This window comes from Procambarus clarkii, chromosome 42, assembly GCF_040958095.1.
Source record: "Procambarus clarkii isolate CNS0578487 chromosome 42, FALCON_Pclarkii_2.0, whole genome shotgun sequence".
In the NCBI taxonomy this organism is placed as follows: Eukaryota; Metazoa; Arthropoda; class Malacostraca; order Decapoda; family Cambaridae; genus Procambarus; species Procambarus clarkii.
In genome coordinates, this window is record NC_091191.1 from 11,009,582 (window position 1) to 11,035,140 (window position 25,559).

Consider the following 25,559-nt stretch of genomic DNA (forward strand, 5'->3'; position numbering starts at 1 on the left):
GGGTTCTAGAGAGGACCAGGGACGTTGAGCCCCGAAATCATCGCAGGGTAACCCCTGGCAATTACTCTCAGGTTGTCATAGCTTTGCTAAGAAGCCCAGACAACACCCTGCCTCCCTAAACCCCTTCAACTGACTACACAACCTGCTGTTTCAAGTGACCCAGTCCCTCCTTGGCTGCAGTCTCTAGACACGACCAATTGGCCCAGTAATATTAAAATATACTAATCGTACTTAGTAGTCAAGTAATGCAAAATAAGAAGGTTAACAGTAAGGATTGTTATAATGAGCAACTACAATACCTATGTTATGCTTTCTGTATTCTGCAAGAATGCAACTTCACCAACTTTGACATATAAGCCATTGTTACTTTCTTGAAGGAACTAACAAATTGTTGATTATAATGATATATTCAGATACACACATAATACTAGCGTATGGAGCAGGATGTGTAGTAAGATATACGTGCCGGCATGTACGTACAATATTCAATGTACGAGAGGGTGAGCCCTTGACGTACGTACAATATTCCATGTACGAGTGTGTGAGCCCTATAGTAAGATATACGTGCCGGCATGTACGTACAATATTCCATGTACGAGAGTGTGAGCCCTATAGTAAGATACGCGCCGGCATGTACGTACACTATTCCATGTACGAGAGGGTGAGCCCTATAGTAAGATATACGTGCCGGCATGTACTACAATATTCCATGTAGGAGAGTGTGAGCCCTTGAGGGCGGGGGCCGTAGAGCGCGTCTCATTTACCCAAGCACTGACCTCCCGGTGAGCGCCCCTCCACCAGCTCCCAGTACTTTTACCAACCCTCTGGATCGTGCGTCCGACACCGTTGCCACCTACTGTAATCAGAATGAAGGACACACTTTCCACTACTCCCTCCATATCTGCTCCAGTAGTGCATCATATAAACACTTCATGTTCCACAATGTCACCGCCAATGCATCTGAATAACTGTTAAAAGAACTTGGTTAATATTTATTTGTTGTTGACAAGGTAAGATAACATGTGTTCCCGACCTCCGGCAACGCACGTTGTAAACAAAGCCGAATAGAATCTTAGGGGAACACTGCGCGTACTAAGTATATTTTGCCTACTTCTCGACTTTGTATTACTTTCTTACAGGAGCTTAAACACTCTCTCCGTCGACACACACACAACTATCCCATTATTGAAGATTAAAAGCAAATAAGGCAGCAGCAGATACTAAGAGCAGCAGCTAAAAATACTCAAAATGGGTGACGGGCAGCGTGGTCCAACCTTGGAGAGGCGGGGCCCAGCTTGGCGGCCACACCGATTGTTCCCTAACCTACCTGCTCCCCACCTCCTCCTTCGCTTGTTCCTATGTTACCCTAGGATTTATTTTTCCCTCCTCTTCTCCCTTGACATTTCCAGGTGCATTTTGCACATACCTTTAAGGCTGTTTCACTTCATACTGAGTGTCGAGAAACACCATACTTTTAATAGCTTCCATTGGCGAGTATTTATATTTTTACTGGTTCTAGGCGCCCCTACACCCTTCCTCCTTCTCTTACTCTTGTTTATAGAGATTCTCAGTCTTCTACTAATACTATTTTCCCTTTCCACTGCCACATACGGTCGATTTTCCCATCTCCGTCTCGTCTTTGTTCCCTGGCAACGCTGCTTGCTCCTTGCAACTGTCAAGATCTGGGAATTGTCAGTCTGCACGCAGGAACTCAACCTTATTTTTTTTCCTGTGTATTACAGGTTACGATAGCCTTCACAGGACCCAAGCTAGTCTTTGTCTTGCTTGCTGCTCTTAACTAACTTGTCCATTGTTCCTTAAATAGGCTTGTTTCAGCACCAACACGGCTGCCTACTCTTCTCACACACTTGCACTATAACCATTCCCTACAAACATCACAAGCTTCTTTAACAAGCTCACATTCATTACAAAACATTCTCTCTAGTACTTTTATTTCCATAAGGTGAGTCTTCTCACCTTATGGAAATTCCCGACAATTTATATTCCCTTGAAATTTGCAGGTTTCTCGGGGATTCATTTTCATCTAGGACCTGTCTGTCTGTCTGTCTGTCTCCCTTCAAGCAGCAAGTCGTCTGTCGAGCCTCTACTTTAACCCCCCCCCCCCAACGAAAGAAATCAAAACCGAACACATTATAAAATTTGTTATAATGAGTATGCCATTGCGTCTTGTAGTAAAAACCTACGTTCTCTTCCCCAGCGACATATTTACTCACCAAAACATGCTCTGTAATTATTTACTCATTTCGAAATGGTGACCAAGCTATAGTGGGGCACATTCACCACCAGTTACTCTGGCTTGACCGTTATTATTAGTGCAGGTAGTCTCACTAACCCGCCACTCTCACATTATGTTAGTAATCTTATCTGTTCATTAATTAGTTGCCTTCTTTAAATCTGAGGTTTCTTTGATTTATCGTTTGTCATTATATATATATTTATGTATGTGTGTTTTATATGTACCACCTCTGGTGCAATTGCACGGACCCATAGCCTCGTAGAAGAAAATAAAGAGCATTCAGAAGACCTTGTAGATTCTCACTAAACACTTTAATATTTTCTTCTCCTACCACCCCTATGTTTTTATATATATTATACATTTTTATAATACAGTATATATATATATATATATATATATATATATATATATATATATATATATATATATATATATATATATATATATATATATATATATATATATATATATATATATATATATATAATGTGTGTGTGTGTGTGTTTGTGTGTGTGTGTGTATAATTTTTTAAAATAAGTTTTACAATTTTTTTTAAATATGAAACAAATTCGTTGTGGGTTTGTGGTAAATCTTGTGTCTCCTCCGGCACTGCCTACAACAAGTAGTTCTTAATTTATAGTGAGACTGACGGTAACGACCAGGGAATATGAGGAGGCACTTCCCTTCCCCGCCTCCTCCTCCTCCTTCATCTCCAAGCCTCACAAGTGTGCCGCAACCCTCACTCTTCCCCCGTGCAAGTCTGCTAAACACATGCTATACATCGCTGCCGACGTGCCAACGCACACTTCCATTGTCTTGCAGAATGGCGCAAATACGGCGCCACTATATCCGACAGATCTTGGGAGAGAACTGCACTTCTCGCCCATTCTCCTGTCGCAGCTGTTGCCTTTCCACCAACACCAACGACCACAAGGAAGAGAAAACGTCCCAGAAACCCGACGTTGTGAGGGCCAGTCAACTTGCAGCGGCGCCTGCTGGCAGGAGTTGTGCAAACATAACACCCAGCAGGGAACACCGCCCCTGTGTACGTGACTCCAGCAACTGGTCGCCTTGGTCTCCATACTGCCATGCCCGTGTTCTCCTGCTGGTCAGAGTCGGGCAGAACCAACACCACTTGACAACACCAGTAACATCCTCCCTCCTCCTGCTGGTGTCTGGCAACCTCCACTCCCCTCCACATCAAAACATAGATATCCAAATAGAGGTTCAACAGAGGCCCAATAGAGGTATAGAGAGAGAAGGACAAATAGGGGGTACTCACCGGTATGTACACTAGCATGATATGTCCTGGTGCACTGTATAACCTCCCGTCTTCACGATAACTTCATGGGTTCTGGGATGACACCACCAGTAGTCTCACAATGTCTGGGCGCTTCCACACACAACCACTACCTCATCCGCACTCTCTTGCTCCACCCCCACCAACAACTTCCCATACAGTCTAGTCCTAGACGCGGTTATTGGCACATTGCTCATGAAAAAATATCTGTTGGATTGGTGGACTACGTCACTAGCTCGCAGGAGGCTGGCTGGCACCCCTCACAGAGACGAGTCCCGCTGTGGACGCCCGTGAGAAGCCGCCTGTGGGGCCTCCTGCTGATCCTCGAGGTGGCAGCCGCTCATTATGCCTTGCCTATCATAATCCCAGAGCGGTTTAGGCTTGCAGGAAAGCTGAAGTCGTAGGGGGAGGGGGGGAAATGTTGGCGGTTGTGGAGCAGGCGCAACAAACTCCCTCCCTACCGCGGGTTCGTCTCCCACTGAACCTCCCGCGCACACACCCGTATTGACTCCGCCACGAGGCCACGTTGCCGCCTCTCAAATCACAACTAAATACACAACACTCACCACCTTCGTATTTCCTACCGTCTCTCCCGTCAAAGCGCTTTACAATAACTATTCAGAAACCTTTTTATTGTTGTTGATGCGTTAAAGAGTCAAGGAGATAAGGTACCTAGCGAGACTGTCATGAGCCCACGCTTATGAGTGAAATCAATAGAATTGCCAGTCCCGTAGATTTGGCACACCCGCACAGCCAGTCGATGGCACCCAAAGGCACTGTCCCACGCTCGCGCCAAACAAACAAAGAATAAATAACAAAACTACTCAACAACCATGGCATAACCAAAGAAAGTAACAGTAATATAACACTAGACAATAGCGAGGGATCAACCAAAAACATTTTGATGACGCAGGAATAAAGGCGGGGAAGCCTACAGTGGTCACCACAACACAACGCTCAACGTAACTCACTACCACTTTACACGCTCTACAATACGTTAAAACGTAAGGCGAAAAAAACGTTTGCTACTGGTACCTTTGTCCACCACCGCCCACAGGATGGGTATGGGGTGCATAATAAACGCCTTAACTTCTAATTCAGCTATAGAGCCCTATAAACACCGTTGATATAGTGTATATAGTCTGGCGAGGCCTATATAGGAACGCGGCTTAGGCCCAAACAGCCCCCCCCCCAGAGGCGGTAAAGCAGAAAACAGTGCATTTCCGTCCACATGACGATGTAAACAATGACATCCGGGGCCCCGACCAATCCATAACAGGCTTCCTACACCACCCTCCGTGCTAGTCTCAGCCCCGTCTTGGTATCTGTGTTGACACCAGTCCATTCACGGTCACCCCACGCAGCCCTCTCCCCCACCCCCCAACAGTAACGCCCCCCCCCCCTCCCTCCCTCTCCTCGACACAACTTACTCCCACTAAGTTCGTCTTGTAAGGGGCTCCTTTACTGAGCTAGCGGCCCGTAAGGGGCTTTGACGTTCCTCCCTGGACGACACACACAGCACCGCTCCTGTGCCATGGAAGTCCACTACGGGCTCACCATAGCCCGTGCTACTTGGAAGTTGTTCCGAATAGTTGAATCTATAACAACAACAACCCTAGCACCCACACAAGTTTCAGCCCCACTCCTGTGCCAGGTAAGTCCATCGCGGGCTCACCGTAGCCCGTGCTGCCTGGAACTTTTAGTTCCCAGTAGCTGAATCTTAAAACAACAACAATCCTAGCACTTTACGGGCTGACTATAGCCCGTGCTACATGGACATTTCGTCCTGAGTAGCTATATCTAAAACAATAACAAGAACCCCTAGCACTGCCATAATACCTCTCCCTATCACTGCTATAACAACTATCTCTATCCTCCACCAAGTTACTGGCCGGTGTAAGCAAGTTACCGGCCGGAATATATAGTACAAATTACAACACGCAAGCTATTTGTATTATTACACAACACACGTACATCTAGGTGAGCACACGCACTCACACACAAGGACAGACACACGCACGCACACAGACAGACACACGCACGCACACAAAGATGGAGACAGACAGACATGCAAACAAGGATAGACAGACAGACAGACACATGCACACATTGAAAAACTACCCGCTTATTATAAGCTACAAAATTAAGAATGCTTTCGACTGGGAAGCAGCAAATAACATGATATTTAACAGTGATAAATTCCAAGTACTTAGGTATGGTAAAAATGGAAGACCGTAAACAAAATACAAGATACAAAACACAATCAAATCTGCCCATAGTAGGAAAACATCATGTCAGGGCGTCACAGACATCATGGGATTAATCATGTCTGACGACCTAACGGTATAAGGAGCATAACCAAGTAAATATTGCGTCAGCCAGAAAAATGATGGGATGGATTTCGAGAACATTCAAATCCAAGGAACCCATCGCAATACTCATATTATTCAAATCACTTGTGCTGTCCCGCCTTGAGTACTGCTCGATACTCACTTTCCCCCTCAGAGCAGGAGAGATTACTGAAACAGAGGGAATACAGAGAATATATACGGCATATACAGACACGATAAAGGCACCTTGTATAGTACAACCATTGTGATGGGTACTGAGCAGTACTCAAGACAGGACAACACAAGTGATTTGAAGAGTACAACCATTGATGGGATCCCTGGATTTGAAAGTTCTCGTAATCCATCCTATCATTTTTCTGGCTGACGCAATATTTGCTTGGTTATGCTCTCTAAACGTTAGGTCGTCAGACTTGAGAATGGTCCAGGACGGACCGAAACGTCGTCGTCCCTTCACCTTCTAGTGTGTGGTCTGGTCAACATACTTGAAATCTGTTGATTACCTGTTGACAAGTTCGCCAGTTCTTCTCCTCCCGCAGCCCGGCCTGTTGCACACACACACACACACACACACACACACACACACACACACACACACACACACACACACACACACACACACACACACACACACAGGGGTCACGAACTGACCCCCATGCGTGCCAAACGCATGAAACGTGATTCCCAACTTTTGGGCCGTTACTACCCAAGGTCTCCACCTCCTGGCGATGAGAATGGGGTGCAGGCTCCTCGTTGTCCTCGAGAAGTCTCATTAACGCACCCGTTATCGCCCACTTAAACAGTAATATGAATTCTGGGCCTTACCCTAAAGCCTAATATAATCAATATTATCACCCGCCAGAGACGCCATCCACAGCGTTCTTCAGCTAGAGAACCGTAAGTTAAGATGGTAATATTTCAGGCGAGTTTCTTCTATTGGAGAGTGTGTGTAAGCTTAGGGACCTCTGTAACGTAATATATTTAACAGCAATATAGCACATATATTGATAATAATAATAATAATTAATAAAAATAATATAATAATGAATTGATGAACTATATAAATAGATACCCAAAAATCTACATATGTATAAGAGAATTAGACTCATCAGTTAGCCTAATCCGAAGTATGCTAATATTACTTTAGTTATGCCTAACAAGACTATACTTTAACACCCTAATATAATTTGACCTAATATTTACGACCCAATAAAGAATCTAATCTGACCCAATATAACCCAGTTTGTTATTGTTTTATTTTATTTACAGGTGGGGTAGATAAGCAGAGTATTTCCACTCCTTATATAAGCCTCCCTCCCTGTCCTTTCCTATCCTATCCTATCCTATCCTAACCCAACCTAGCCTAGCCTAGTCTAACCTAACCTAACCTAAAGATAAGGTAAACCTAAATTACTTCCATTTAAGTCTACAATAGATAATTGCAGTAGATAATTAATATCATTATATATTTTAATTTTTTGTTAGATATCAAGCAGGCTAGGTAAGGTGTTCACCTTCTGTTGACAATTATTTGCATTTGTAGTACGTGAGTGAAGTCTTTATGGGGGCGAGACTTGACAACAGGAAGAAAGTGAAGTACAGTTTGCGAGGGGTTCAGTCATCATGTGAGTGGTGTATAAAGCGTTGATCAGTCATAAACACAGTTCGGCAGCCGGATAAACGAGCATTTGGCTACTGTTTATGAGGACGGGCTACAACTGTATAATAATTACGATACTCAGAGGCGTGATCTTCAAACATAAGAGAGGGAAGCGCGGGTCGGAGAGAGTTCGAAGGTAATCAGCTGAGAGACGTGTGAAAATTATCTTGAGGTTATCTTGAGATGATTTCGGGGCTTTAGTGTCCCCACGGCCCGGTCCTCGACCAGGCCTCCACCCCCAGGAAGCAGCCCGTGACAGCTGACTAACACCCAGGTACCTATTGTACTGCTAGGTAACAGGGGCATAGGGTGAAAGAAACTCTGCCCATTGTTTCTCGTTACACTGGCCACAGCTGGGACGACTATGGCTTAAGGCTGGAATGTCAAGACAATTCTATTTTTACACAACACTGCATGAGAATGTGTACTACATGGGCCTTTAGGGGTGGGCTGAAGTGCCAGGCTGGAGCCAAGGTTCTTAAATCAGGTTATTCTGTGGTTGAGCTCCTGCGCGAGATGAGTAAAAAGTGAATTACGGGCTGTGATGGCCTTAGGCACACTTGGTGAGCAGTCTGGTCCATCACAAAGCTCTAGAGCCAAGTGCCAGGGCAAAATGATATTGCAATGATGATCGTGTAGTGATATGCTTCCCTTCCCTTCCCCACTCACAGACACCTCTGTAGGTAAAGCCAATACATAATATTTTGCATTTTAAAAATATCAAGAGGGACTGGTTGGTAAATCTTCACACACACAGATACTAACAGGCGACCGGGAGGCATGGCAGGATGGCCAAAATGGCCCCACTGAAAACCTCTTAAACATTATGTTATTTGAAGATTTTATTGATATATCGACTTGCAGTTTTTCATTGTCTTCCACAGAAATAATTTTCAGGCTGATTTTTGTGTCAGTCCAGCCACGAGGAAGCCTGGTCGTGGACGCTAAGCCTCGAAACCATCTCAAGGTAACCTCAAGGTAAGGTAACAATCCGCAATGGATAACACGAAGACGTGAATTGCTCTTCAGTCTATGTCTGATATGAGAGTGAGAAAATACAATGGTGGAAGGACAGTGCCCTGCGGTACAGAGCTTTTCACTGCACTTGGACTTGATTTGATTTGATTGACAGTTATTCTCTGCTTGATATCTGCTTGATGGGGTTCTGGGAGTTCTTCTACAGTTCTTCTTCTAGTTCTGTAGAATTCTGTTCTACAGAATCTTCTCTGCATTATGTTTGACATAAAATTTATAATCTAACGCGCCACTTTACCCGTTATTCATATTGATCTCATTTTATGGGCTATCACTCTATGGTCACACTTATTGAATGCCTTTGTAACCTCTGTGTTAACAACATCTGCATTTTTGCTTTTCTTCTAATGTTTGTGTGGTTTTGTCATAGTGGTTTGAGTTACTGTGAAAGGCAAGATCTTTCCGTTCTAAATCTATGTTGACGTGCGCCACAGACACCCCTATTGTAATACAACACATACACCAGGGGCCACAGCCAACACCTGCACCAGGGGCCACAGTCAACACCTGCACCAGGGGCCACAGTCAACACCTGCACCAGGGGCCACAGTCAACACCTGCACCAGGGGCCACAGTCAACACCTGCACCAGGGGCCACAGTCAACACCTGCACCAGGGGCCACAGCCAACACCTGCACCAGGGGCCACAGCCAACACCTACACCAGGGGCCACAGCCAACACCTGCACCAGGGGCCACAGTCAACACCTACACCAGGGGCCACAGTCAACACCTACACCAGGGGCCACAGTCAACACCTGCACCAGGGGCCACAGTCAACACCTACACCAGGGGCCACAGTCAACACCTACACCAGGGGCCACAGTCAACACCTGCACCAGGGGCCACAGTCAACACCTGCACCAGGGGCCACAGTCAACACCTGCACCAGGGGCCACAGCCAACACCTGCACCAGGGGCCACAGTCAACACCTACACCAGGGGCCACAGCCAACACCTACACCAGGGGCCACAGCCAACACCTGCACCAGGGGCCACAGTCAACACCTACACCAGGGGCCACAGTCAACACCTACACCAGGGGCCACAGTCAACACCTGCACCAGGGGCCACAGTCAACACCTACACCAGGGGCCACAGTCAACACCTACACCAGGGGCCACAGCCAACACCTGCACCAGGGGCCACAGCCAACACCTACACCAGGGGCCACAACCTACACCTGCACCAGGGGCCACAGCCAACACCTGCACCAGGGGCCACAGCCAACACCTGCACCAGGGGCCACAGCCAACACCTACACCAGGGGCCACAGCCAACACCTGCACCAGGGGCCACAGCCAACACCTACACCAGGGGCCACAGCCAACACCTGCACCAGGGGCCACAGCCAACACCTGCACCAGGGGCCACAGCCAACACCTGCACCAGGGGCCACAGTCAACACCTACACCAGGGGCCACAGTCAACACCTACACCAGGGGCCACAGCCAACACCTGCACCAGGGGCCACAGTCAACACCTACACCAGGGGCCACAGTCAACACCTACACCAGGGGCCACAGCCAACACCTGCACCAGGGGCCACAGCCAACACCTGCACCAGGGGCCACAACCTACACCTGCACCAGGGGCCACAGCCAACACCTGCACCAGGGGCCACAGCCAACACCTGCACCAGGGGCCACAGTCAACACCTGCACCAGGGGCCACAGCCAACACCTGCACCAGGGGCCACAGTCAACACCTGCACCAGGGGCCACAGCCAACACCTGCACCAGGGGCCACAGCCAACACCTGCACCAGGGGCCACAGCCAACACCTGCACCAGGGGCCACAGTCAACACCTGCACCAGGGGCCACAGCCAACACCTGCACCAGGGGCCACAGCCAACACCTGCACCAGGGGCCACAGCCAACACCTGCACCAGGGGCCACAGCCAACACCTGCACCAGGGGCCACAGCCAACACCTGCACCAGGGGCCACAGCCAACACCTGCACCAGGGGCCACAACCTACACCAGGGGCCACAGTCAACACCTACACCAGGGGCCACAACCAACACCTACACCAGGGGCCACAGTCAACACCTACACCAGGGGCCACAGTCAACACCTACACCAGGGGCCACAGTCAACACCTACACCAGGGGCCACAGTCAACACCTACACCAGGGGCCACAGTCAACACCTACACCAGGGGCCACAGTCAACACCTACACCAGGGGGCCACAGTCAACACCTACACCAGGGGCCACAGTCAACACCTGCACCAGGGGCCACAGTCAACACCTACACTAGCTGACTCTGGCGCGGATTGTTATGGCTGGCGGAGTCAGCGAGCATTGCTTATCGAGTTTCGAGAGAGTGTTGGCACATTACTGCTGGCCCACAGCGTCGACAGGAGCACCAGTGAGTCCAAACACTACACAGCCAATTTACAAAAGCCACTGAAACGAGTCTAAACAGCCTGTGGGAAGGGGGGAGGGGGGGAGAGATTGCAAAGCTCTGCGTCTCTGTTTCAAACATACAGTGGTTCGCATAAATCTGAACTGTCAATAATGTGTTGTGCGCCAGTAAGCCTCGCTTATCCCATGGGAGCAGAGACTGGGCCGCGGGAGGCACTGAGCCTAGTCAACATCAAGGCGGAGGAGGAGGAGGAGGACTTTGCGCCGAGGCTCCGGGCAACAAAAAGGGAAAACGGGTCAGAAATTTACAAGAAAGGTGACAAAAGGAACAGCTACTGAGACATGGGGCTGGTGGTGGTGGTGGTGGTGGTGGTGGTGGTGGTGGTGGTGGTGGTGGTGGTGGTGATGGTGGCCGGCGGCGTCTTGCCAGACCCAGCTACTTGCTCTCAAGTGAGATAAGGAGGAAGCAGACACCTCCTGGTGGTAACTGCATATTCCTCCACTCCCGGTCACCATTTCTCGCACCTCCAGGTTTTGATTGGCTATCCTTATATCACAAGTTTTGTGGCTATCCTTATATCACCAGTCTTGTGGCTATCCTTATATCTGCAGTCTTGTGGCAATCCTTATATCTGCAGTCTTGTGGCTATCCTTATATCTGCAGTGTTGTGGCTATCCTTATATCTGCTGAATACCTGGTTGATGGGGTTCTGGGAGTTCTTCTACTCCCCAAGCCCGGCCCGAGGCCAGGCTTGACGTGTGAGAGTTTGGTCCACTAGGCTGTGGTGTAAATTATGTATATCTCTCTCACCTGCGCTTTAGAGAAAAAAAATCTCATATTTTAATCATTCCCAATAATTCAGATGGTTTACTAAAGGGATTTAGGTAGTAAAATATCTCAAGTCGTTCTCCGGGTCAGCAATTTCCCCAGCCTCGAATGGGGCTGTTAGTGTGTGCAGTAATGTTCCACTCTAGAGAACATTAGTGCCAGTGCCTGTGACAAGTGCCATCCTTGGTCTGGCATCCCTTCTTGGAAAAGGTTCTCATTATCCACTCTATCATTCTTCTTACAGGTGAGAAGGGGAAGAGAATTGTCAGGAGGAAAACGCCAAGCCATTATGACTATATAGCACTGGGAAGGGGTCAGGATAAGGATTTGGGATGGGACGGAGGGAAGGAATGGTGCCTAACCACTTGGACGGTCGGGGATTGAACGTTACAGGTGAGAATGCTACTTGATTGTGTTCTTTCAAAGCAAAGTCTTCCGACATGATTATTGCCAAACCTTTTATACCGTTTTTTTCTTTCTTTAGTGCGGATTTAACTGAGTTAATTGATTGATTGATGAAGATTAAGCCACCCAAGAGGTGGCACGGGCATGAATAGCCCGTAATGAGTTCATAGTGGTTTCTCTTGTTATATAACTCCCCCCCCCCCAATAACCCCACAATCAGGCAAACACCCCCTCGCACTCAACACCCCTCGCACTCAACACCTCTCCCACTCAACACCCCCTCGCACTCAACACGTGTGAGTGTGAGGGAGCACAACACATGATAGTGAACACCACCTCTACGGCTGTAATTAGAGGCTCAGGGAGGCTGGGGATTTTACGCTAATGATAATTACAGTGACATTATAATAGGGCGGGGGGGGGGAGAAGAGGGTGGAGGGCAGGGGTGGGATGGGTAGGGAGGAGGGGTAGGGATGGGGAAGGGGTAGGGGGAGTGGACGGTGCAGAGGTTTGGGTGGAGGGAGAGTGGAAACTAGAGGATCCATTGGAAAGTGGAGAGTGGGGGAGAGTGGAGACTGGAGGGCTCCACTCTCACTACCTGCGACCATTTTGAAGCTACGGACCGCGCCCGTCAGGGTAATGCTGGACGACATTTAACTCCGCCAGTTTAATCCTCTGACGCCAGACGTGTTACACTAAGTTCAAATTTAATTATGACGGCCCAATTATAATTTTCTGGCTTGTCTGCATCCATTCTTGTCACTTATAGCGAGATATTCAACTCACGATCTTATACATATTTTTTTTGTACATATGCAACACATTTATGTTAAATTCCCGCGCATTTATTCAGTCTTGGAATGAGGTGTTAACATCTTGTTAATTTTAATATGATAAACGTCAATGTGTTCCACTTGTAATCTTCATGAACTAGACAGTTCCACACGAGACTGCTTATAAACCTTAGAATATGTAAGAAATGTATATATCTGTGTGTGTGTGTGTGTGTATTTATTATTTCTACCTGCAGAATCAAGATGTTAGCTCTTGGACCCCGCCTTTCTAACCGTCAGTTGTTTAATATACTGACTCCCTACACATTTTCTCTATCATATCTAATAAACATATTTCTCTTCAACACACACACACACACACACACACACACACACACACACACACACACACACACACACACACACACACACACACACACACACAGTGAGAGGGGGGGGGGACACAGACAGAGCCATGCTGATAGAGAAAGCCCGACAGACACACATATGTATACATACTGACAGACACACACTGATACACAGACAGAAAAGAAAGCCATAATAAACTATTTCCAAATAAAAGTTTCATCATTTGATTGTCCCAAACTGTGATTTAATTTACAGAGGATCAGACCCAACGACACCATGATAACCCGATCCTGTCCTGCCTCTGTCTCCCCTCTTCCTCCCCTCCCACTCTCCCTTCCCTTCCTCTTCCTCCCCTCCCTCCTTCTCTCTCAACCTCCCTCTTCCTTCCCTCCCTCCCTACCTCCCTTCCCTCCCTTTCTCTCTTTCTCTCCCCCTCCCTCCCTCTTATTATTTACTCTGTACTCGATTTTCGAGGTAAATGCAAATTGAAATTCTAACATCCAATTTCCTCTAATTTGCCTTAGGCAGGAGTAGGTAGTGTGCCTGGATATGAGGGTGTGGTAGTTCAAGGCTACCAGAGGGGCTGAAGAACGATGGTTTCCTGGGTGGTACCTGGCTGATGAGGTTCTGAGAGTTCTTCTACTCCTCAAGCCCGGCCCGAGGCCAGGCTTGACTTGTGTTAAGAACGGTTGAAGTCTGGATTGCGTTAGTTTAGTCCAAACGTTTGGATGGTTGATTAATTCTGTTTGGGGATACAGTTGCTACCCTTGCAAATGCAATATCTACCACCATCCCCCAGTCGATGTATACTACAACCTATTATATCTTAATGCATTATTGCAATTTTTGTTCGTATGACTCTGCCAACCACTTGGGCTGAACGGTAGAGCGACGGCCTTGCTTCATGCAGGTCGGCGTTCAATCCCCGACCGTCCAAGTGGTTGGGCACCATTCCTTCCCTCCGTCCCATCCCAAATCCTTATCCTGACCCCTTCCAAGTGCTACGTAGTAGTAATAGCTTGGCGCTATCCCTTGACAATTCCTTTTCTCGTATGACTCTGATCTGCGAAAATTAGCACAGCGACAAAATAATTCATACAAATATTTCTCATTTTTTATCCATCTCTTACTCCTCTTACATTATATCTGTTGTTGTTGTTTTAGATTCAACTACTTGGAACATAAAGTTCCAAGTAGCACGGGCTATGGTGAGCCCGTCGCATTATATCTTATTTCTGCACTCACTAATTATCGCCGTGTGTGTGTGTGTGTGTGTGTGTGTGTGTGTGTGTGTGTGTGTGTGTGTGTGTGTGTGTGTGTGTGTGTGTGTGTGTGTGTGTGTGTGTGTGACTCTCCTCTCCCCAGTTTCCCCACTTGTACTAACAAACCCCCGAGAGTGTGCCTTTCCTGCCACACCTCGACTCTGGTGTCGGACAGCTGGTGGCTCAAGTCTCTCACTGATTCATATGAAACAGTTTATTTGGCCGAGCACAGCACATCCCCACAAACACTGACCAAATGCTCGCCACCCCGGCCTCCAGCCCGTCCTCTCTACCCCTCTTTATGAAGGAAAAATGTCGCACGCAAACCATACTTCACAAATGATTCCGAACTTTTCTCGAACACTGCTTTGTTCAATTCCCATGTTCGAATCACACCTCTTTAAACATTGTGTTCACCTGCTGTGAATGCAAGTAATTGCCAAGAGAACCAAAGCACCTAAACCACCCACTCCTATCTTGAGGTTATCTTGAGATGATTTGGGGCTTTTAGTGTCCCCGCGGCCCGGTCCTCGACCAGGCCTCCACCCCCAGGAAGCAGCCCGTGACAGCTGACTAACACCCAGGTACCTATTTTACTGCTAGGTAACAGGGGCATAGGGTGAAAAACTCTGCCCATTGTTGGGAATCATTATTCCCATAGTTTTCTCCAAAATTTTCTGAGTGAAACAGGCGGTCGAGACACATTTCTCTCTGAAAACATACATGCAAAGACACCAACCCCATAAATAATTATATATTAATGTCAAGACTGGTTTGTTTTCCAGCCATTAACAACTAATGTTTACCCGCAAGTCTTATGAAGTAAGGCAGAGTGTTGTGGCGCCCACACACACCCCCACACACCCGTGTTGTCTGCCAGCAGCAGCAGCAGCAGCAGCAGCAGCAGCAGGAGGGTTAAGGCAGGTGCACAACAGGCTGCCTCATCCTCATAAATAGCAGCACAAAATAAAGGAACAAAGGTTTTTACAATACAAGAAAAAACACCCGCTTTTTTGCAAGCTGCTTTTGTGTCGTGCATTAGTAAGGGCACCACCACAATATATATATATATATATATATATATATATATATATATATATATATATATATATATATATATATATATATATAATATATACGGGCTGCTTCCTGTGGGTGGAGGCCTGGTCGAGGACAGGGCCGCGGGGACACTAAAAAGCCCCAAAATCATCTCAAGATAACCTCAAGATAGCCATAGTACACAAGGCAAGAGAGAACTGGATAAGCACCTCTAAAGGATACCTGATCAACCAGGCTTTGATTCGTACGTCAGGCTGCGAGCAGCCGCGTCCAACAGCCTGGTTGACCAGTCCAGCAACCAGGAGGCCTGGTCGACGACCGGGCCGCGGGGACGTTAAGCCCCGGAAGCACCTCAAGGTAACCTCAAGGTAAGGTATGCAGTTCAATTTTGGTCGCCACAGTACAGAAGGCACATAAATTTCCTTGAACGTATTCATTGAAGAATGACTAATTATTGATGCACATTAGAAAGTGTTGGGGTGATATTTGGGGTGTTGAGTGGGGTGAGGTGAGGTGACATGACAAACAGACATGACGTAAGTGCATGTCTGTTTGGGCATGGGCATAACAAAGAGGACATTAATAAGGCATTAAACATAACCTAAAATAGCACTCGAAATATCGGATATAAACCGGGAAATGTTAGATTTGGGCAATACCTGGGTAAATACTGGTAGGGAAACAGGATAGTTTAGTGGAAAAGATTACTGGGGAACATGGGGTACCTTGATTGTTTCAAGCGTGGGTTCGACATACGCATGAGTGAATTTGTGTAGATATAAATAGGAGTTGCCACTTATGAACAATTAGGCCTGATACCTGCTTCATAGAGTTCTGGGATTTCTTCTACCCAAGCCCGGCCCGAGGCCAGGCTTGACTTGTGAGAGTTTGGTTCACCAGGCTGTTGCTTGGAGCGGCCCGCAGGCCCACATACCCACCACAGCCCGGTTGGTCCGGCACTCCTTGAAGAAAACTGTCCAGTTTTCTCTTGAAGATGTCCACAGTTCTTCCGGCAATATTTCTTATGTTCGCTGGGAGGATGTTGAACAACCGCGGACCTCTGATGTTTATACAGTCCTTCTGCAGTTTCCTTAATTCTTATGTGTTTATGTATGGTGTATACATACAGGGATACCTTATGTTTGGTGTATACATACAGGGATACCTTATGTATGGTGTATACATACAGGGATACCTTATGTATGGTGTATACATACAGGGATACCTTATGTATGGTGTATACATACAGGGATACCTTATGTTTGGTGTATACAAACAGGGATACCTTATGTATGGTGTATACATACAGGGATACCTTATGTTTGGTGTATACAAACAGGGATACCTTATGTATGGTGTATACATACAGGGATACCTTATGTTTGGTGTATACATACAGGGATACCTTATGTTTGGTGTATACACACAGGGATACCTTATGTTTGGTGTATACACACAGGGATACCTTATGTTTGGTGTATACATACAGGGATACCTTATGTTTGGTGTATACACACAGGGATACCTTATGTTTGGTGTATACACACAGGGATACCTTATGTATGGTGTATACATACAGGGATACCTTATGTTTGGTGTATACACACAGGGATACCTTATGTATGGTGTATACACACAGGGATACCTTATGTATGGTGTATACATACAGGGATACCTTATGTATGGTGTATACATACAGGGATACCTTATGTTTGGTGTATACACACAGGGATACCTTATGTATGGTGTATACACACAGGGATACCTTATGTATGGTGTATACATACAGGGATACCTTATGTATGGTGTATACACACAGGGATACCTTATGTATGGTGTATACACACAGGGATACCTTATGTATGGTGTATACATACAGGGATACCTTATGTATGGTGTATACACACAGGGATACCTTATGTTTGGTGTATACACACAGGGATACCTTATGTTTGGTGTATACACACAGGGATACCTTATGTATGGTGTATACATACAGGGATACCTTATGTATGGTGTATACAAACAGGGAAACGACATGTATAAGGTATATATAGATATACCCCCATGTATGGTGTATACACACAGATATACCCCATGTATGGTGTATACACACAGGTATACTCCATGTATGGTGTATACACACAGATATACCCCATGTATGGTGTATACACACAGGTATACTCCATGTATGGTGTATACACACAGATATACCCCATGTATGGTGTATACACACAGATATACCCCATGTATGGTGTATACATACACACGGGAAAATGATAGAATTCCGTATAGATGCGACCACACCGTGCGTCACGCCACACCCTGTCACAGTCACGCACATCTCTCGTAAGTGTTGCTACTCCAATAATCCATACACCTGGCCACACACACACACACACACACCTGGCCACATACACACACCTGGCCACACACACACACCTGGCCACACACATACAACTGGCCACACACACACACACACACCTGGCCACATACACACACCTGGCCACACACACACACCTGGCCACACACACACACACACACACAAGCAGCAGGTGTGACACTTGCGTATGAGCCACAAGTGTGTGTGACCTACGCGCACACACCCGCACTGCGTCAGGCTACACACACAGGAAATACGCCGCCTGGGCATCATTATTACTGGTTATCTGTATCATTAGTGGACATCTTCAAGAGGAAACTTGATTGTTTTCTAAAAAAAAAGGAGGTGTCAGCCCTGCTGGTAGCCCTCCTGAGCGCTGTCAGCCTTGCCGGTAGCCCTGCTGAGCGGTGTCAGCCCTGCCGGTAGCCCCGCTGAGCGGTGTCAGCCCTGTTGGTAGCCCCGCTGAGCGGTGTCAGCCCTGTTGGTAGCCCCGCTGAGCGGTGTCAGCCCTGTTGGTAGCCCCGCTGAGCGGTGTCAGCCCTGCTGGTAGCCCTGCTGAACGCTGTCAGCCTTGCTGGTAGCCCTCCTGAGCGGTGTCAGCCATGCTGGTAGCCCCCGATAGCTCCGCAGAGCGCTGTCAGCCTCCAACTAGAGTCTGATGGAGAGTGTTCCGAGCAGACAGCCACCAGGACGCCACAGGGAGAGGGCGCCCCGTCGTGGCAGACGAGCGCCAGACAACAGAAGAGGGATCTCTGTTGGCTGATATTCATTCCCCTTCAAAATAACAAGACGACCTCAGCTGTACGTGTGCCTCTCCGGAGCCTTTGGCTGATCGAGAGTCAGCCACTCACGACTTCCACTATAGCCAGTCAATACACGCACACCAGACACAGACAAGTAGCAGACACAGACAAGTAGCAGACACAGACAAGTAGCAGACACAGACAAGTAGCAGAGACAGGCAAGTAGCAGACACAGACAAGTAGCAGACACAGACAAGTAGCAGAGACAGGCAAGTAGCAGAGACAGGCAAGTAGCAGACACAGACAAGTAGCAGACACAGACAAGTAGCAGACACAGACAAGTAGCAGACACAGACAAGTAGCAGACACAGACAAGTAGCAGAGACAGGCAAGTAGCAGACACAGACAAGTAGCAGAGACAGGCAAGTAGCAGACACAGACAAGTAGCAGACACAGACAAGTAGCAGACACAGACAAGTAGCAGACACAGACAAGTAGCAGAGACAGGCAAGTAGCAGACACAGACAAGTAGCAGAGACAGGCAAGTAGCAGACACAGACAAGTAGCAGACACAGGCAAGTAGCAGACACAGGCAAGTAGCAGACACAGACAAGTAGCAGACACAGACAAGTAGCAGAGACAGGCAAGTAGCAGACACAGACAAGTAGCAGAGACAGGCAAGTAGCAGACACAGACAAGTAGCAGAGACAGACAAGTAGCACAGAGGCAAGAAGCAGACACAGACAAGCAGCAGACACACTACACAAACACTGCTCCAGACGAAGCAGCAGAAGGAAACAAACACACAGACAAGGGAACAAACAAACAAACACACAGACAAGGGAACAAACACAAACAAACAAACACAAACACGCTGTCAGACAACAAGCCAGCCTCCAGTCCCGCCCCCCCTCGCTATACCGGACACTACGACGAGCGGCCACCCCAGTCATCACAGACTCCCAGGCACCAGAACCACCACAGCACCAACATAGCACCAACACAGCACCAACATAGCACCAACACAGCACCAACACAGCACCAACACAGCACCACCCCAGCACCAACACAGCACCAACACAGCACCAACACAGCACCACCCCAGCACCAACATAGCACCAACACAGCACCACCCCAGCACCAACACAGCACCAACACAGCACCACCCCAGCACCAACACAGCACCAACACAGCACCACCCCAGCACCACCCCAGCACCAACACAGCACCAACACAGCACCACCCCAGCACCAACACAGCACCAACACAGCACCACCCCAGCACCAACACAGCACCAACACAGCACCAACACAGCACCAACACAGCACCACCCCAGCACCAACACAGCACCACCCCAGCACCAACACAGCACCAACACAGCACCACCCCAGCACCACCCCAGCACCAACACAGCACCAACACAGCACCACCCCAGCACCAACACAGCACCACCCCAGCACCAACACAGCACCAACACAGCACCAACACAGCACCAACACAGCACCACCCCAGCACCAACACAACACCACCCCAGCACCAACACAGCACCAACACAGCACCACCCCAGCACCAACACAGCACCACCCCAGCACCAACACAGCACCAACACAGCACCACCCCAGCACCAACACAGCACCAACACAGCACCACCCCAGCACCAACACAGCACCACCCCAGCACCAACACAGCACCACCCCAGCACCAACACAGCACCACCCCAGCACCACCCCAGCACCACCCCAGCACCAACACAGCACCAACACAGCACCAACACAGCACCAACACAGCACCAACATAGCACCAACACAGCACCACCCCAGCACCAACACAGCACCACCCCAGCACCAACACAGCACCAACACAGCACCACCCCAGCACCAACACAGCACCAACACAGCACCAACACAGCACCAACACAGCACCACCCCAGCACCAACACAGCACCAACACAGCACCACCCCAGCACCAACACAGCACCAACACAGCACCACCCCAGCACCAACACAGCACCACCCCAGCACCAACACAGCACCAACACAGCACCAACACAGCACCACCCCAGCACCAACACAGCACCAACAGAGCACCACCACAGCACCAACACAGCACCCCAGAAGAGCCCAGGAAGAACACGAGTATATCATCAGAACAAAGGACCATCAGATATCCACCAGCAGAACACTGGGAGAACATAACACCAGCAGAACAGCAGAACACCGACAGAACACCAGAACAACAGCAGAGCACCGGCAGAACAACAGCAGAGCACCGACAGAACACCAGCAGAACACCGACAGAACACCAGAACAACAGCAGAGCACCGGCAGAACAACAGCAGAGCACCGACAGAACAACAGCAGAACACCGACAGAACACCAGCAGAACACCGACAGAACACCAGCAGAGCACCGACAGAACACCAGCAGAACACCGACAGAACACCACCAGGAGAGTATTGATTGTGTGGCGCCGTAGCAACGAGGCCTTTGGCGCCCTTCGGGTCGTCGGTGCTCTCTCTCGGCCCCTCCACCAGGGGAAGCCTGTGTTAACAGCAGCCGCTTATCCCGCAGACCCCTGCCAGCAGAGCCCTCCCCTCCCCCCAACACTACCAGCAGAGCCCTCCCCCCTCCAACACTACCAGCAGAACCCTCTCCCAACACTCCCAGCAGAACCCTCCCCCAACTCAGACAACAGCCACCAAGTAGGAGGTGAACCAGCAGACAACAGTCACCAAGTAGGGGTGAACCAGCAGACAACAGTCACCAAGTAGAGGTGAGTCAGCAGACAACAGTCACCAAGTAGGGGTGAACCAGCAGACAACCAGTCGCCAAGTAAGGGTGAGCCAGCAGACAACAGTCACCAAGTAAGAGTGAACCAGCAGACAACAGTCACCAAGTAAGAGTGAACCAGCAGACAACAGTCACCAAGTAAGGGTGAGCCAGCAGACAACAGTCGCCAAGTAGGGGTGAGCCAGCAGACAACAGTCACCAAGTAGGGGTGAGCCAGCAGACAACAGTCACCAAGTAAGGGTGAGCCAGCAGACAACAGTCGCCAAGTAGGGGTGAGCCAGCAGACAACAGTCACCAAGTAGGGGTGAGCCAGCAGACAACAGTCACCAAGTAAGGGTGAGCCAGCAGACAACAGTCACCAAGTAGGGGTGAGCCAGCAGACAACAGTCACCAAGTAGAGGTGAGCCAGCAGACAACAGTCACCAAGTAAGAGTGAACCAGCAGACAACAGTCACCTAGTAGGGGTGAGCCAGCAGAAGTATAAAGGGCGCTGCAGATTATAACCAATAAAAGGTAAAGAAGGAAGCAGCGAGCAAGCAGAGATATTCAGCAGAGGAGCAGGAGATTAGCAGTGAGTGGAGGGGAGAGCCCAGGCAAGCAGGGGAGGGGAGCAGCAAACCGCCAGGGAAGCTGTAAACAAGCAGAGGGGAGTGAGAGTGAACTTACCTACTTGTGCTTGCGGGGGTTGAGCTTCGGCTCTTTGGTCCCACCTCTCAACTGTCAAGCAACTGGCGTACAGGTTCCGCCGTGGTGATACCTGGTTGATGGGGTTCTGGGAGTTCTTCTACTCCCCAAGCCCGGCCAGAGGCCAGGCTCGACTTGTGAGAGTTTGGTCCACCAGGCTGTTGCTTGGAGCGGCCCGCAGGCCCACAGGTGGAGGAGGCAGACTCCATACACAGTTTCAAATGGTGATTTGATTGAGCCCATAGAGCCAAAGCTCAACCCACGCAAGCACAACTAGGTGAATACACCCTGGCCCTTAGGATTACGACCCCAGAGCGCGGTCAGCTGAGCCGCGAGGACCTGGTTGAGATTCGGCTCTTTGGTCCCGCCAAACACACACACACACGCACGTGTGTGGGTGCGCACGCGTGTCAAGAGCTTGAGTTGCGTGCAGGTGAGGGAGAGGGGGGGGGGGGAAACAGAGGGTAGAGAGGGAGAGAGGAGGGGAGAGTGAGACTATGGAGCAGCGAACATTGTAGTGGTGGTTGTGAGAGGTGTAGAGCACTCCCTCCCTTGCTGGCCTGCCCCATTACTCACTCTCCCCCTTCCCCTTCCCCTCTCACTCTTCCACTCTATCCGCCACTCTCCCTCTCCACTCTTCCACTCTATGGGTCCCCCTTCCCCCTTGGGTAGGTTCTCTTTCCTCTTTTTTGGGGGGATGTAAAGAGGAAGGAGAGGCATAGGTGAAGGGAAGTATAGAAGTGGGAAATACAGTGAGAGGTATGAAAGCAGGCGGACTGTCCGCCTTGCTGACACGATGTGTGGGTGTTGGCAGCTAAGCTAAGCTGGCTCCCTCTTGTCAGGGAGCTGTGAGTGTGTGAGAGGTTCTTCACATGTGTTTCACCATATATGGATGTCTATAGATGAATACTGTGTAGCATTCATATATACACACTCCGATGCTTCCACACATGTTGTTCTGTTTAAGGCTCTTATTTTATTATTATTATTTATTGAGTTATTCATACATACATATATATACCTATATGCATATACACAACTTGATACGTATACACAAACATACATACATACTCAATTTTTCCAATTATTGGGGGAAGGATTTTGTGGTCAGTATTTCATCTGGGAATTATGTACTGTGGGGCTGAGTTTGCATCTAGTAAATCGAGGCTCTTGGACCACCAGCTGTGGGAGCGGGGCGTCACATCTTGGAGCAATCTTTCAAACATTAGGTCCTCTAACATTTCGATGGTGTTCCACACCCTGATGTCTTGGTGCTGCAGTCTGATGTTTAGTGGCTGTATGTTCAAGAGTTCGTGGAGCTCCTGGATTGTCTGATCATATGGTGGACGGTGTTTTGCTGCTCTCCTTAGCGCCTTATTTTGCACTGCTTGCAGTTTCTGCATGTTAGTTTTCTTTATAGTGTGTAGTGGTACTGGGGGATACTCTAGACGCGGCCGAACTAGAGCCTTATATAGGTGGATCTGAATGTTTTTACTGAGTCCCCGAAATCATCCTTGCAAGGTAACTGCAAGGTTAGGTAACTGTGTGACTCACCATAGATGTAAAGTGCCTTATATAGTGACAATTGTGAGCCTTTTTGCTGAACCACTTATGATATCAAAAGATTATTGATATGTATATGTATTTGTGTACATGGATGTATATGTATGTACATGTGTATGTAACATTAACAATTGTGTAACTAGCTTCACAAGATTATCACTTGCTTAGCTAAATGAACTCTGGAGTTCAGTTTCTGAACCCATTATGTGCCTCTGTAACCCTTGCCACCGTCCCCCACGGGATGGGTATGGGGTGCATAATGAAGAAAGAAATTGAATTGAATCTACACTTGACTTTGCTTTATACTTCGCTATACATTTGACGAATTCTCATAGCGGATACACACAGTAGAGAATAGATTCGATAATAATTAGAAACAGAGCAATGCAGGTGATGTACAGTGACCACAACACAGCAGTTGCAACATCAGGATCTGCGGGTTGGTACAAGAATTCAACCAACTACGAACCACTTAGTTCGATGAAAGGGAGCAGTAGAACAACAGAAGTACACTTATATCGCATCAGGCTTGGATACCCATGGGCATGGAAAATAGGCTTACAGGTTGCGGAAGATGAGAGGAAATGTCAGCACTGTGGAGAAATGCCCGACAGACCACTGGAACATTATCTAACACACCTTGAGAAAATCCTAGTGTCATCTGCGAAGGATGACACAGTGCTATAAGTTGTGTCCTTGTCTATGTCTGATATGAGGATGAGGAAAAGTACTGGAGCAAGCACAGTACCCTGGGGGACTGAGCTCTTCACGGTTGATGGACGGGATTTTATTGAACACATTGGGTTCTGTTAGTTAGGAAGTTAAAGATCCATCTCCTTACTCTGCCAGTCTTTACCTTTGAGGAGCATTTTGTGTACAATAACACCATCTTGAGGTTATCTTGAGATGATTTCGGGGCTTAGCGTCCCCGCGGCCCGGTCCTCAACCAGGCCTCCTTTTTGTTACCCCCCCCCCCCAGGAAGCAGCCCGTAGCATCTGTTTAACTCCCAGGTACCTATTTACTGCTAGGTAACAGGGGGGCATCAGGGTGAAAGAAACTCCACCCATTTGTTTCCGCCTCCACTAGGGATCGAACCCGGAACCTCAGGACTACGAATCCGAAGCGCTGTTCACTCAGCTGTCAGGCCCCTCGCAAATGTAACCATAGTCACATTTGTCAAAAGCTTTTGCGAAGTCTGTGTATATTACAGCGGCGGTTTGTTCGTCTTCCAGGGCATCTAAGACCATGTTACAGTGGCCCAGCTACTGTGAGAGGCAGGAGCTCCTCTCAACCCACATTATTCAGCATTATGTACACGCTGTGATTTCAGGATAAGTAAAACAGTAAAAACAGTAAAAAGTCTTTTTTATATTAATTATAAGCTTAGAATTAACCATAAATTCCCACAGAAATACAAAAACAGTACCTAAAAAAAAAAAACTCAAAAACAAAATCACAGCCACTATTCACCCCCCCCCCTCGCCCCTCCCCCCCCCCCATTCTACCCCTTTTCCGCTGGCGACACTTTTCAAAACGAATTTTTCTGGATGTAATAAAAACTATCAATAAAAATAAGCTAGGCCATAAAGAGCCGGAGCAGCGATGGTACATATATACGGAGCCAGAGAGTGGTGGACGCCGCCATACTCACCCACTGGTAACCTCTCTCCGGGGGAACTCTCTTCATACACCCATACTAGGCACGTAGCTCATTGCTTTCCTATGGCCACC

At 48.3% G+C, this 25,559-nt stretch overlaps 1 protein-coding gene across 13 annotated transcripts in view; it reads right to left on the reverse strand.

The window, feature by feature from the left end:
- The window catches only part of LOC123770261 (RING finger protein 44), a 177,703-nt gene that overhangs the window by 95,684 nt on the left and 56,460 nt on the right, over nucleotides 1-25,559 (reverse strand). For 4 of the 13 annotated variants that reach the window (XR_011231262.1, XR_011231261.1, XM_069339908.1 and 1 more), the window contains exon 1: nucleotides 3,540-4,050. The exons of 6 other annotated variants lie outside the window; for them this stretch is intronic. Coding sequence is in view for 4 of the 7 variants with exons in the window: in XM_069339908.1 (XP_069196009.1) it covers nucleotides 3,540-3,557 (18 nt within the window). In the remaining 3 variants the exon portion in view is untranslated. Of the gene's footprint in view, nucleotides 1-3,539; nucleotides 4,051-25,559 lie in introns of those variants that run through there. 3 more of the 13 variants (XR_011231263.1, XM_069339910.1, XM_069339909.1) reach the window with 1 other exon arrangement.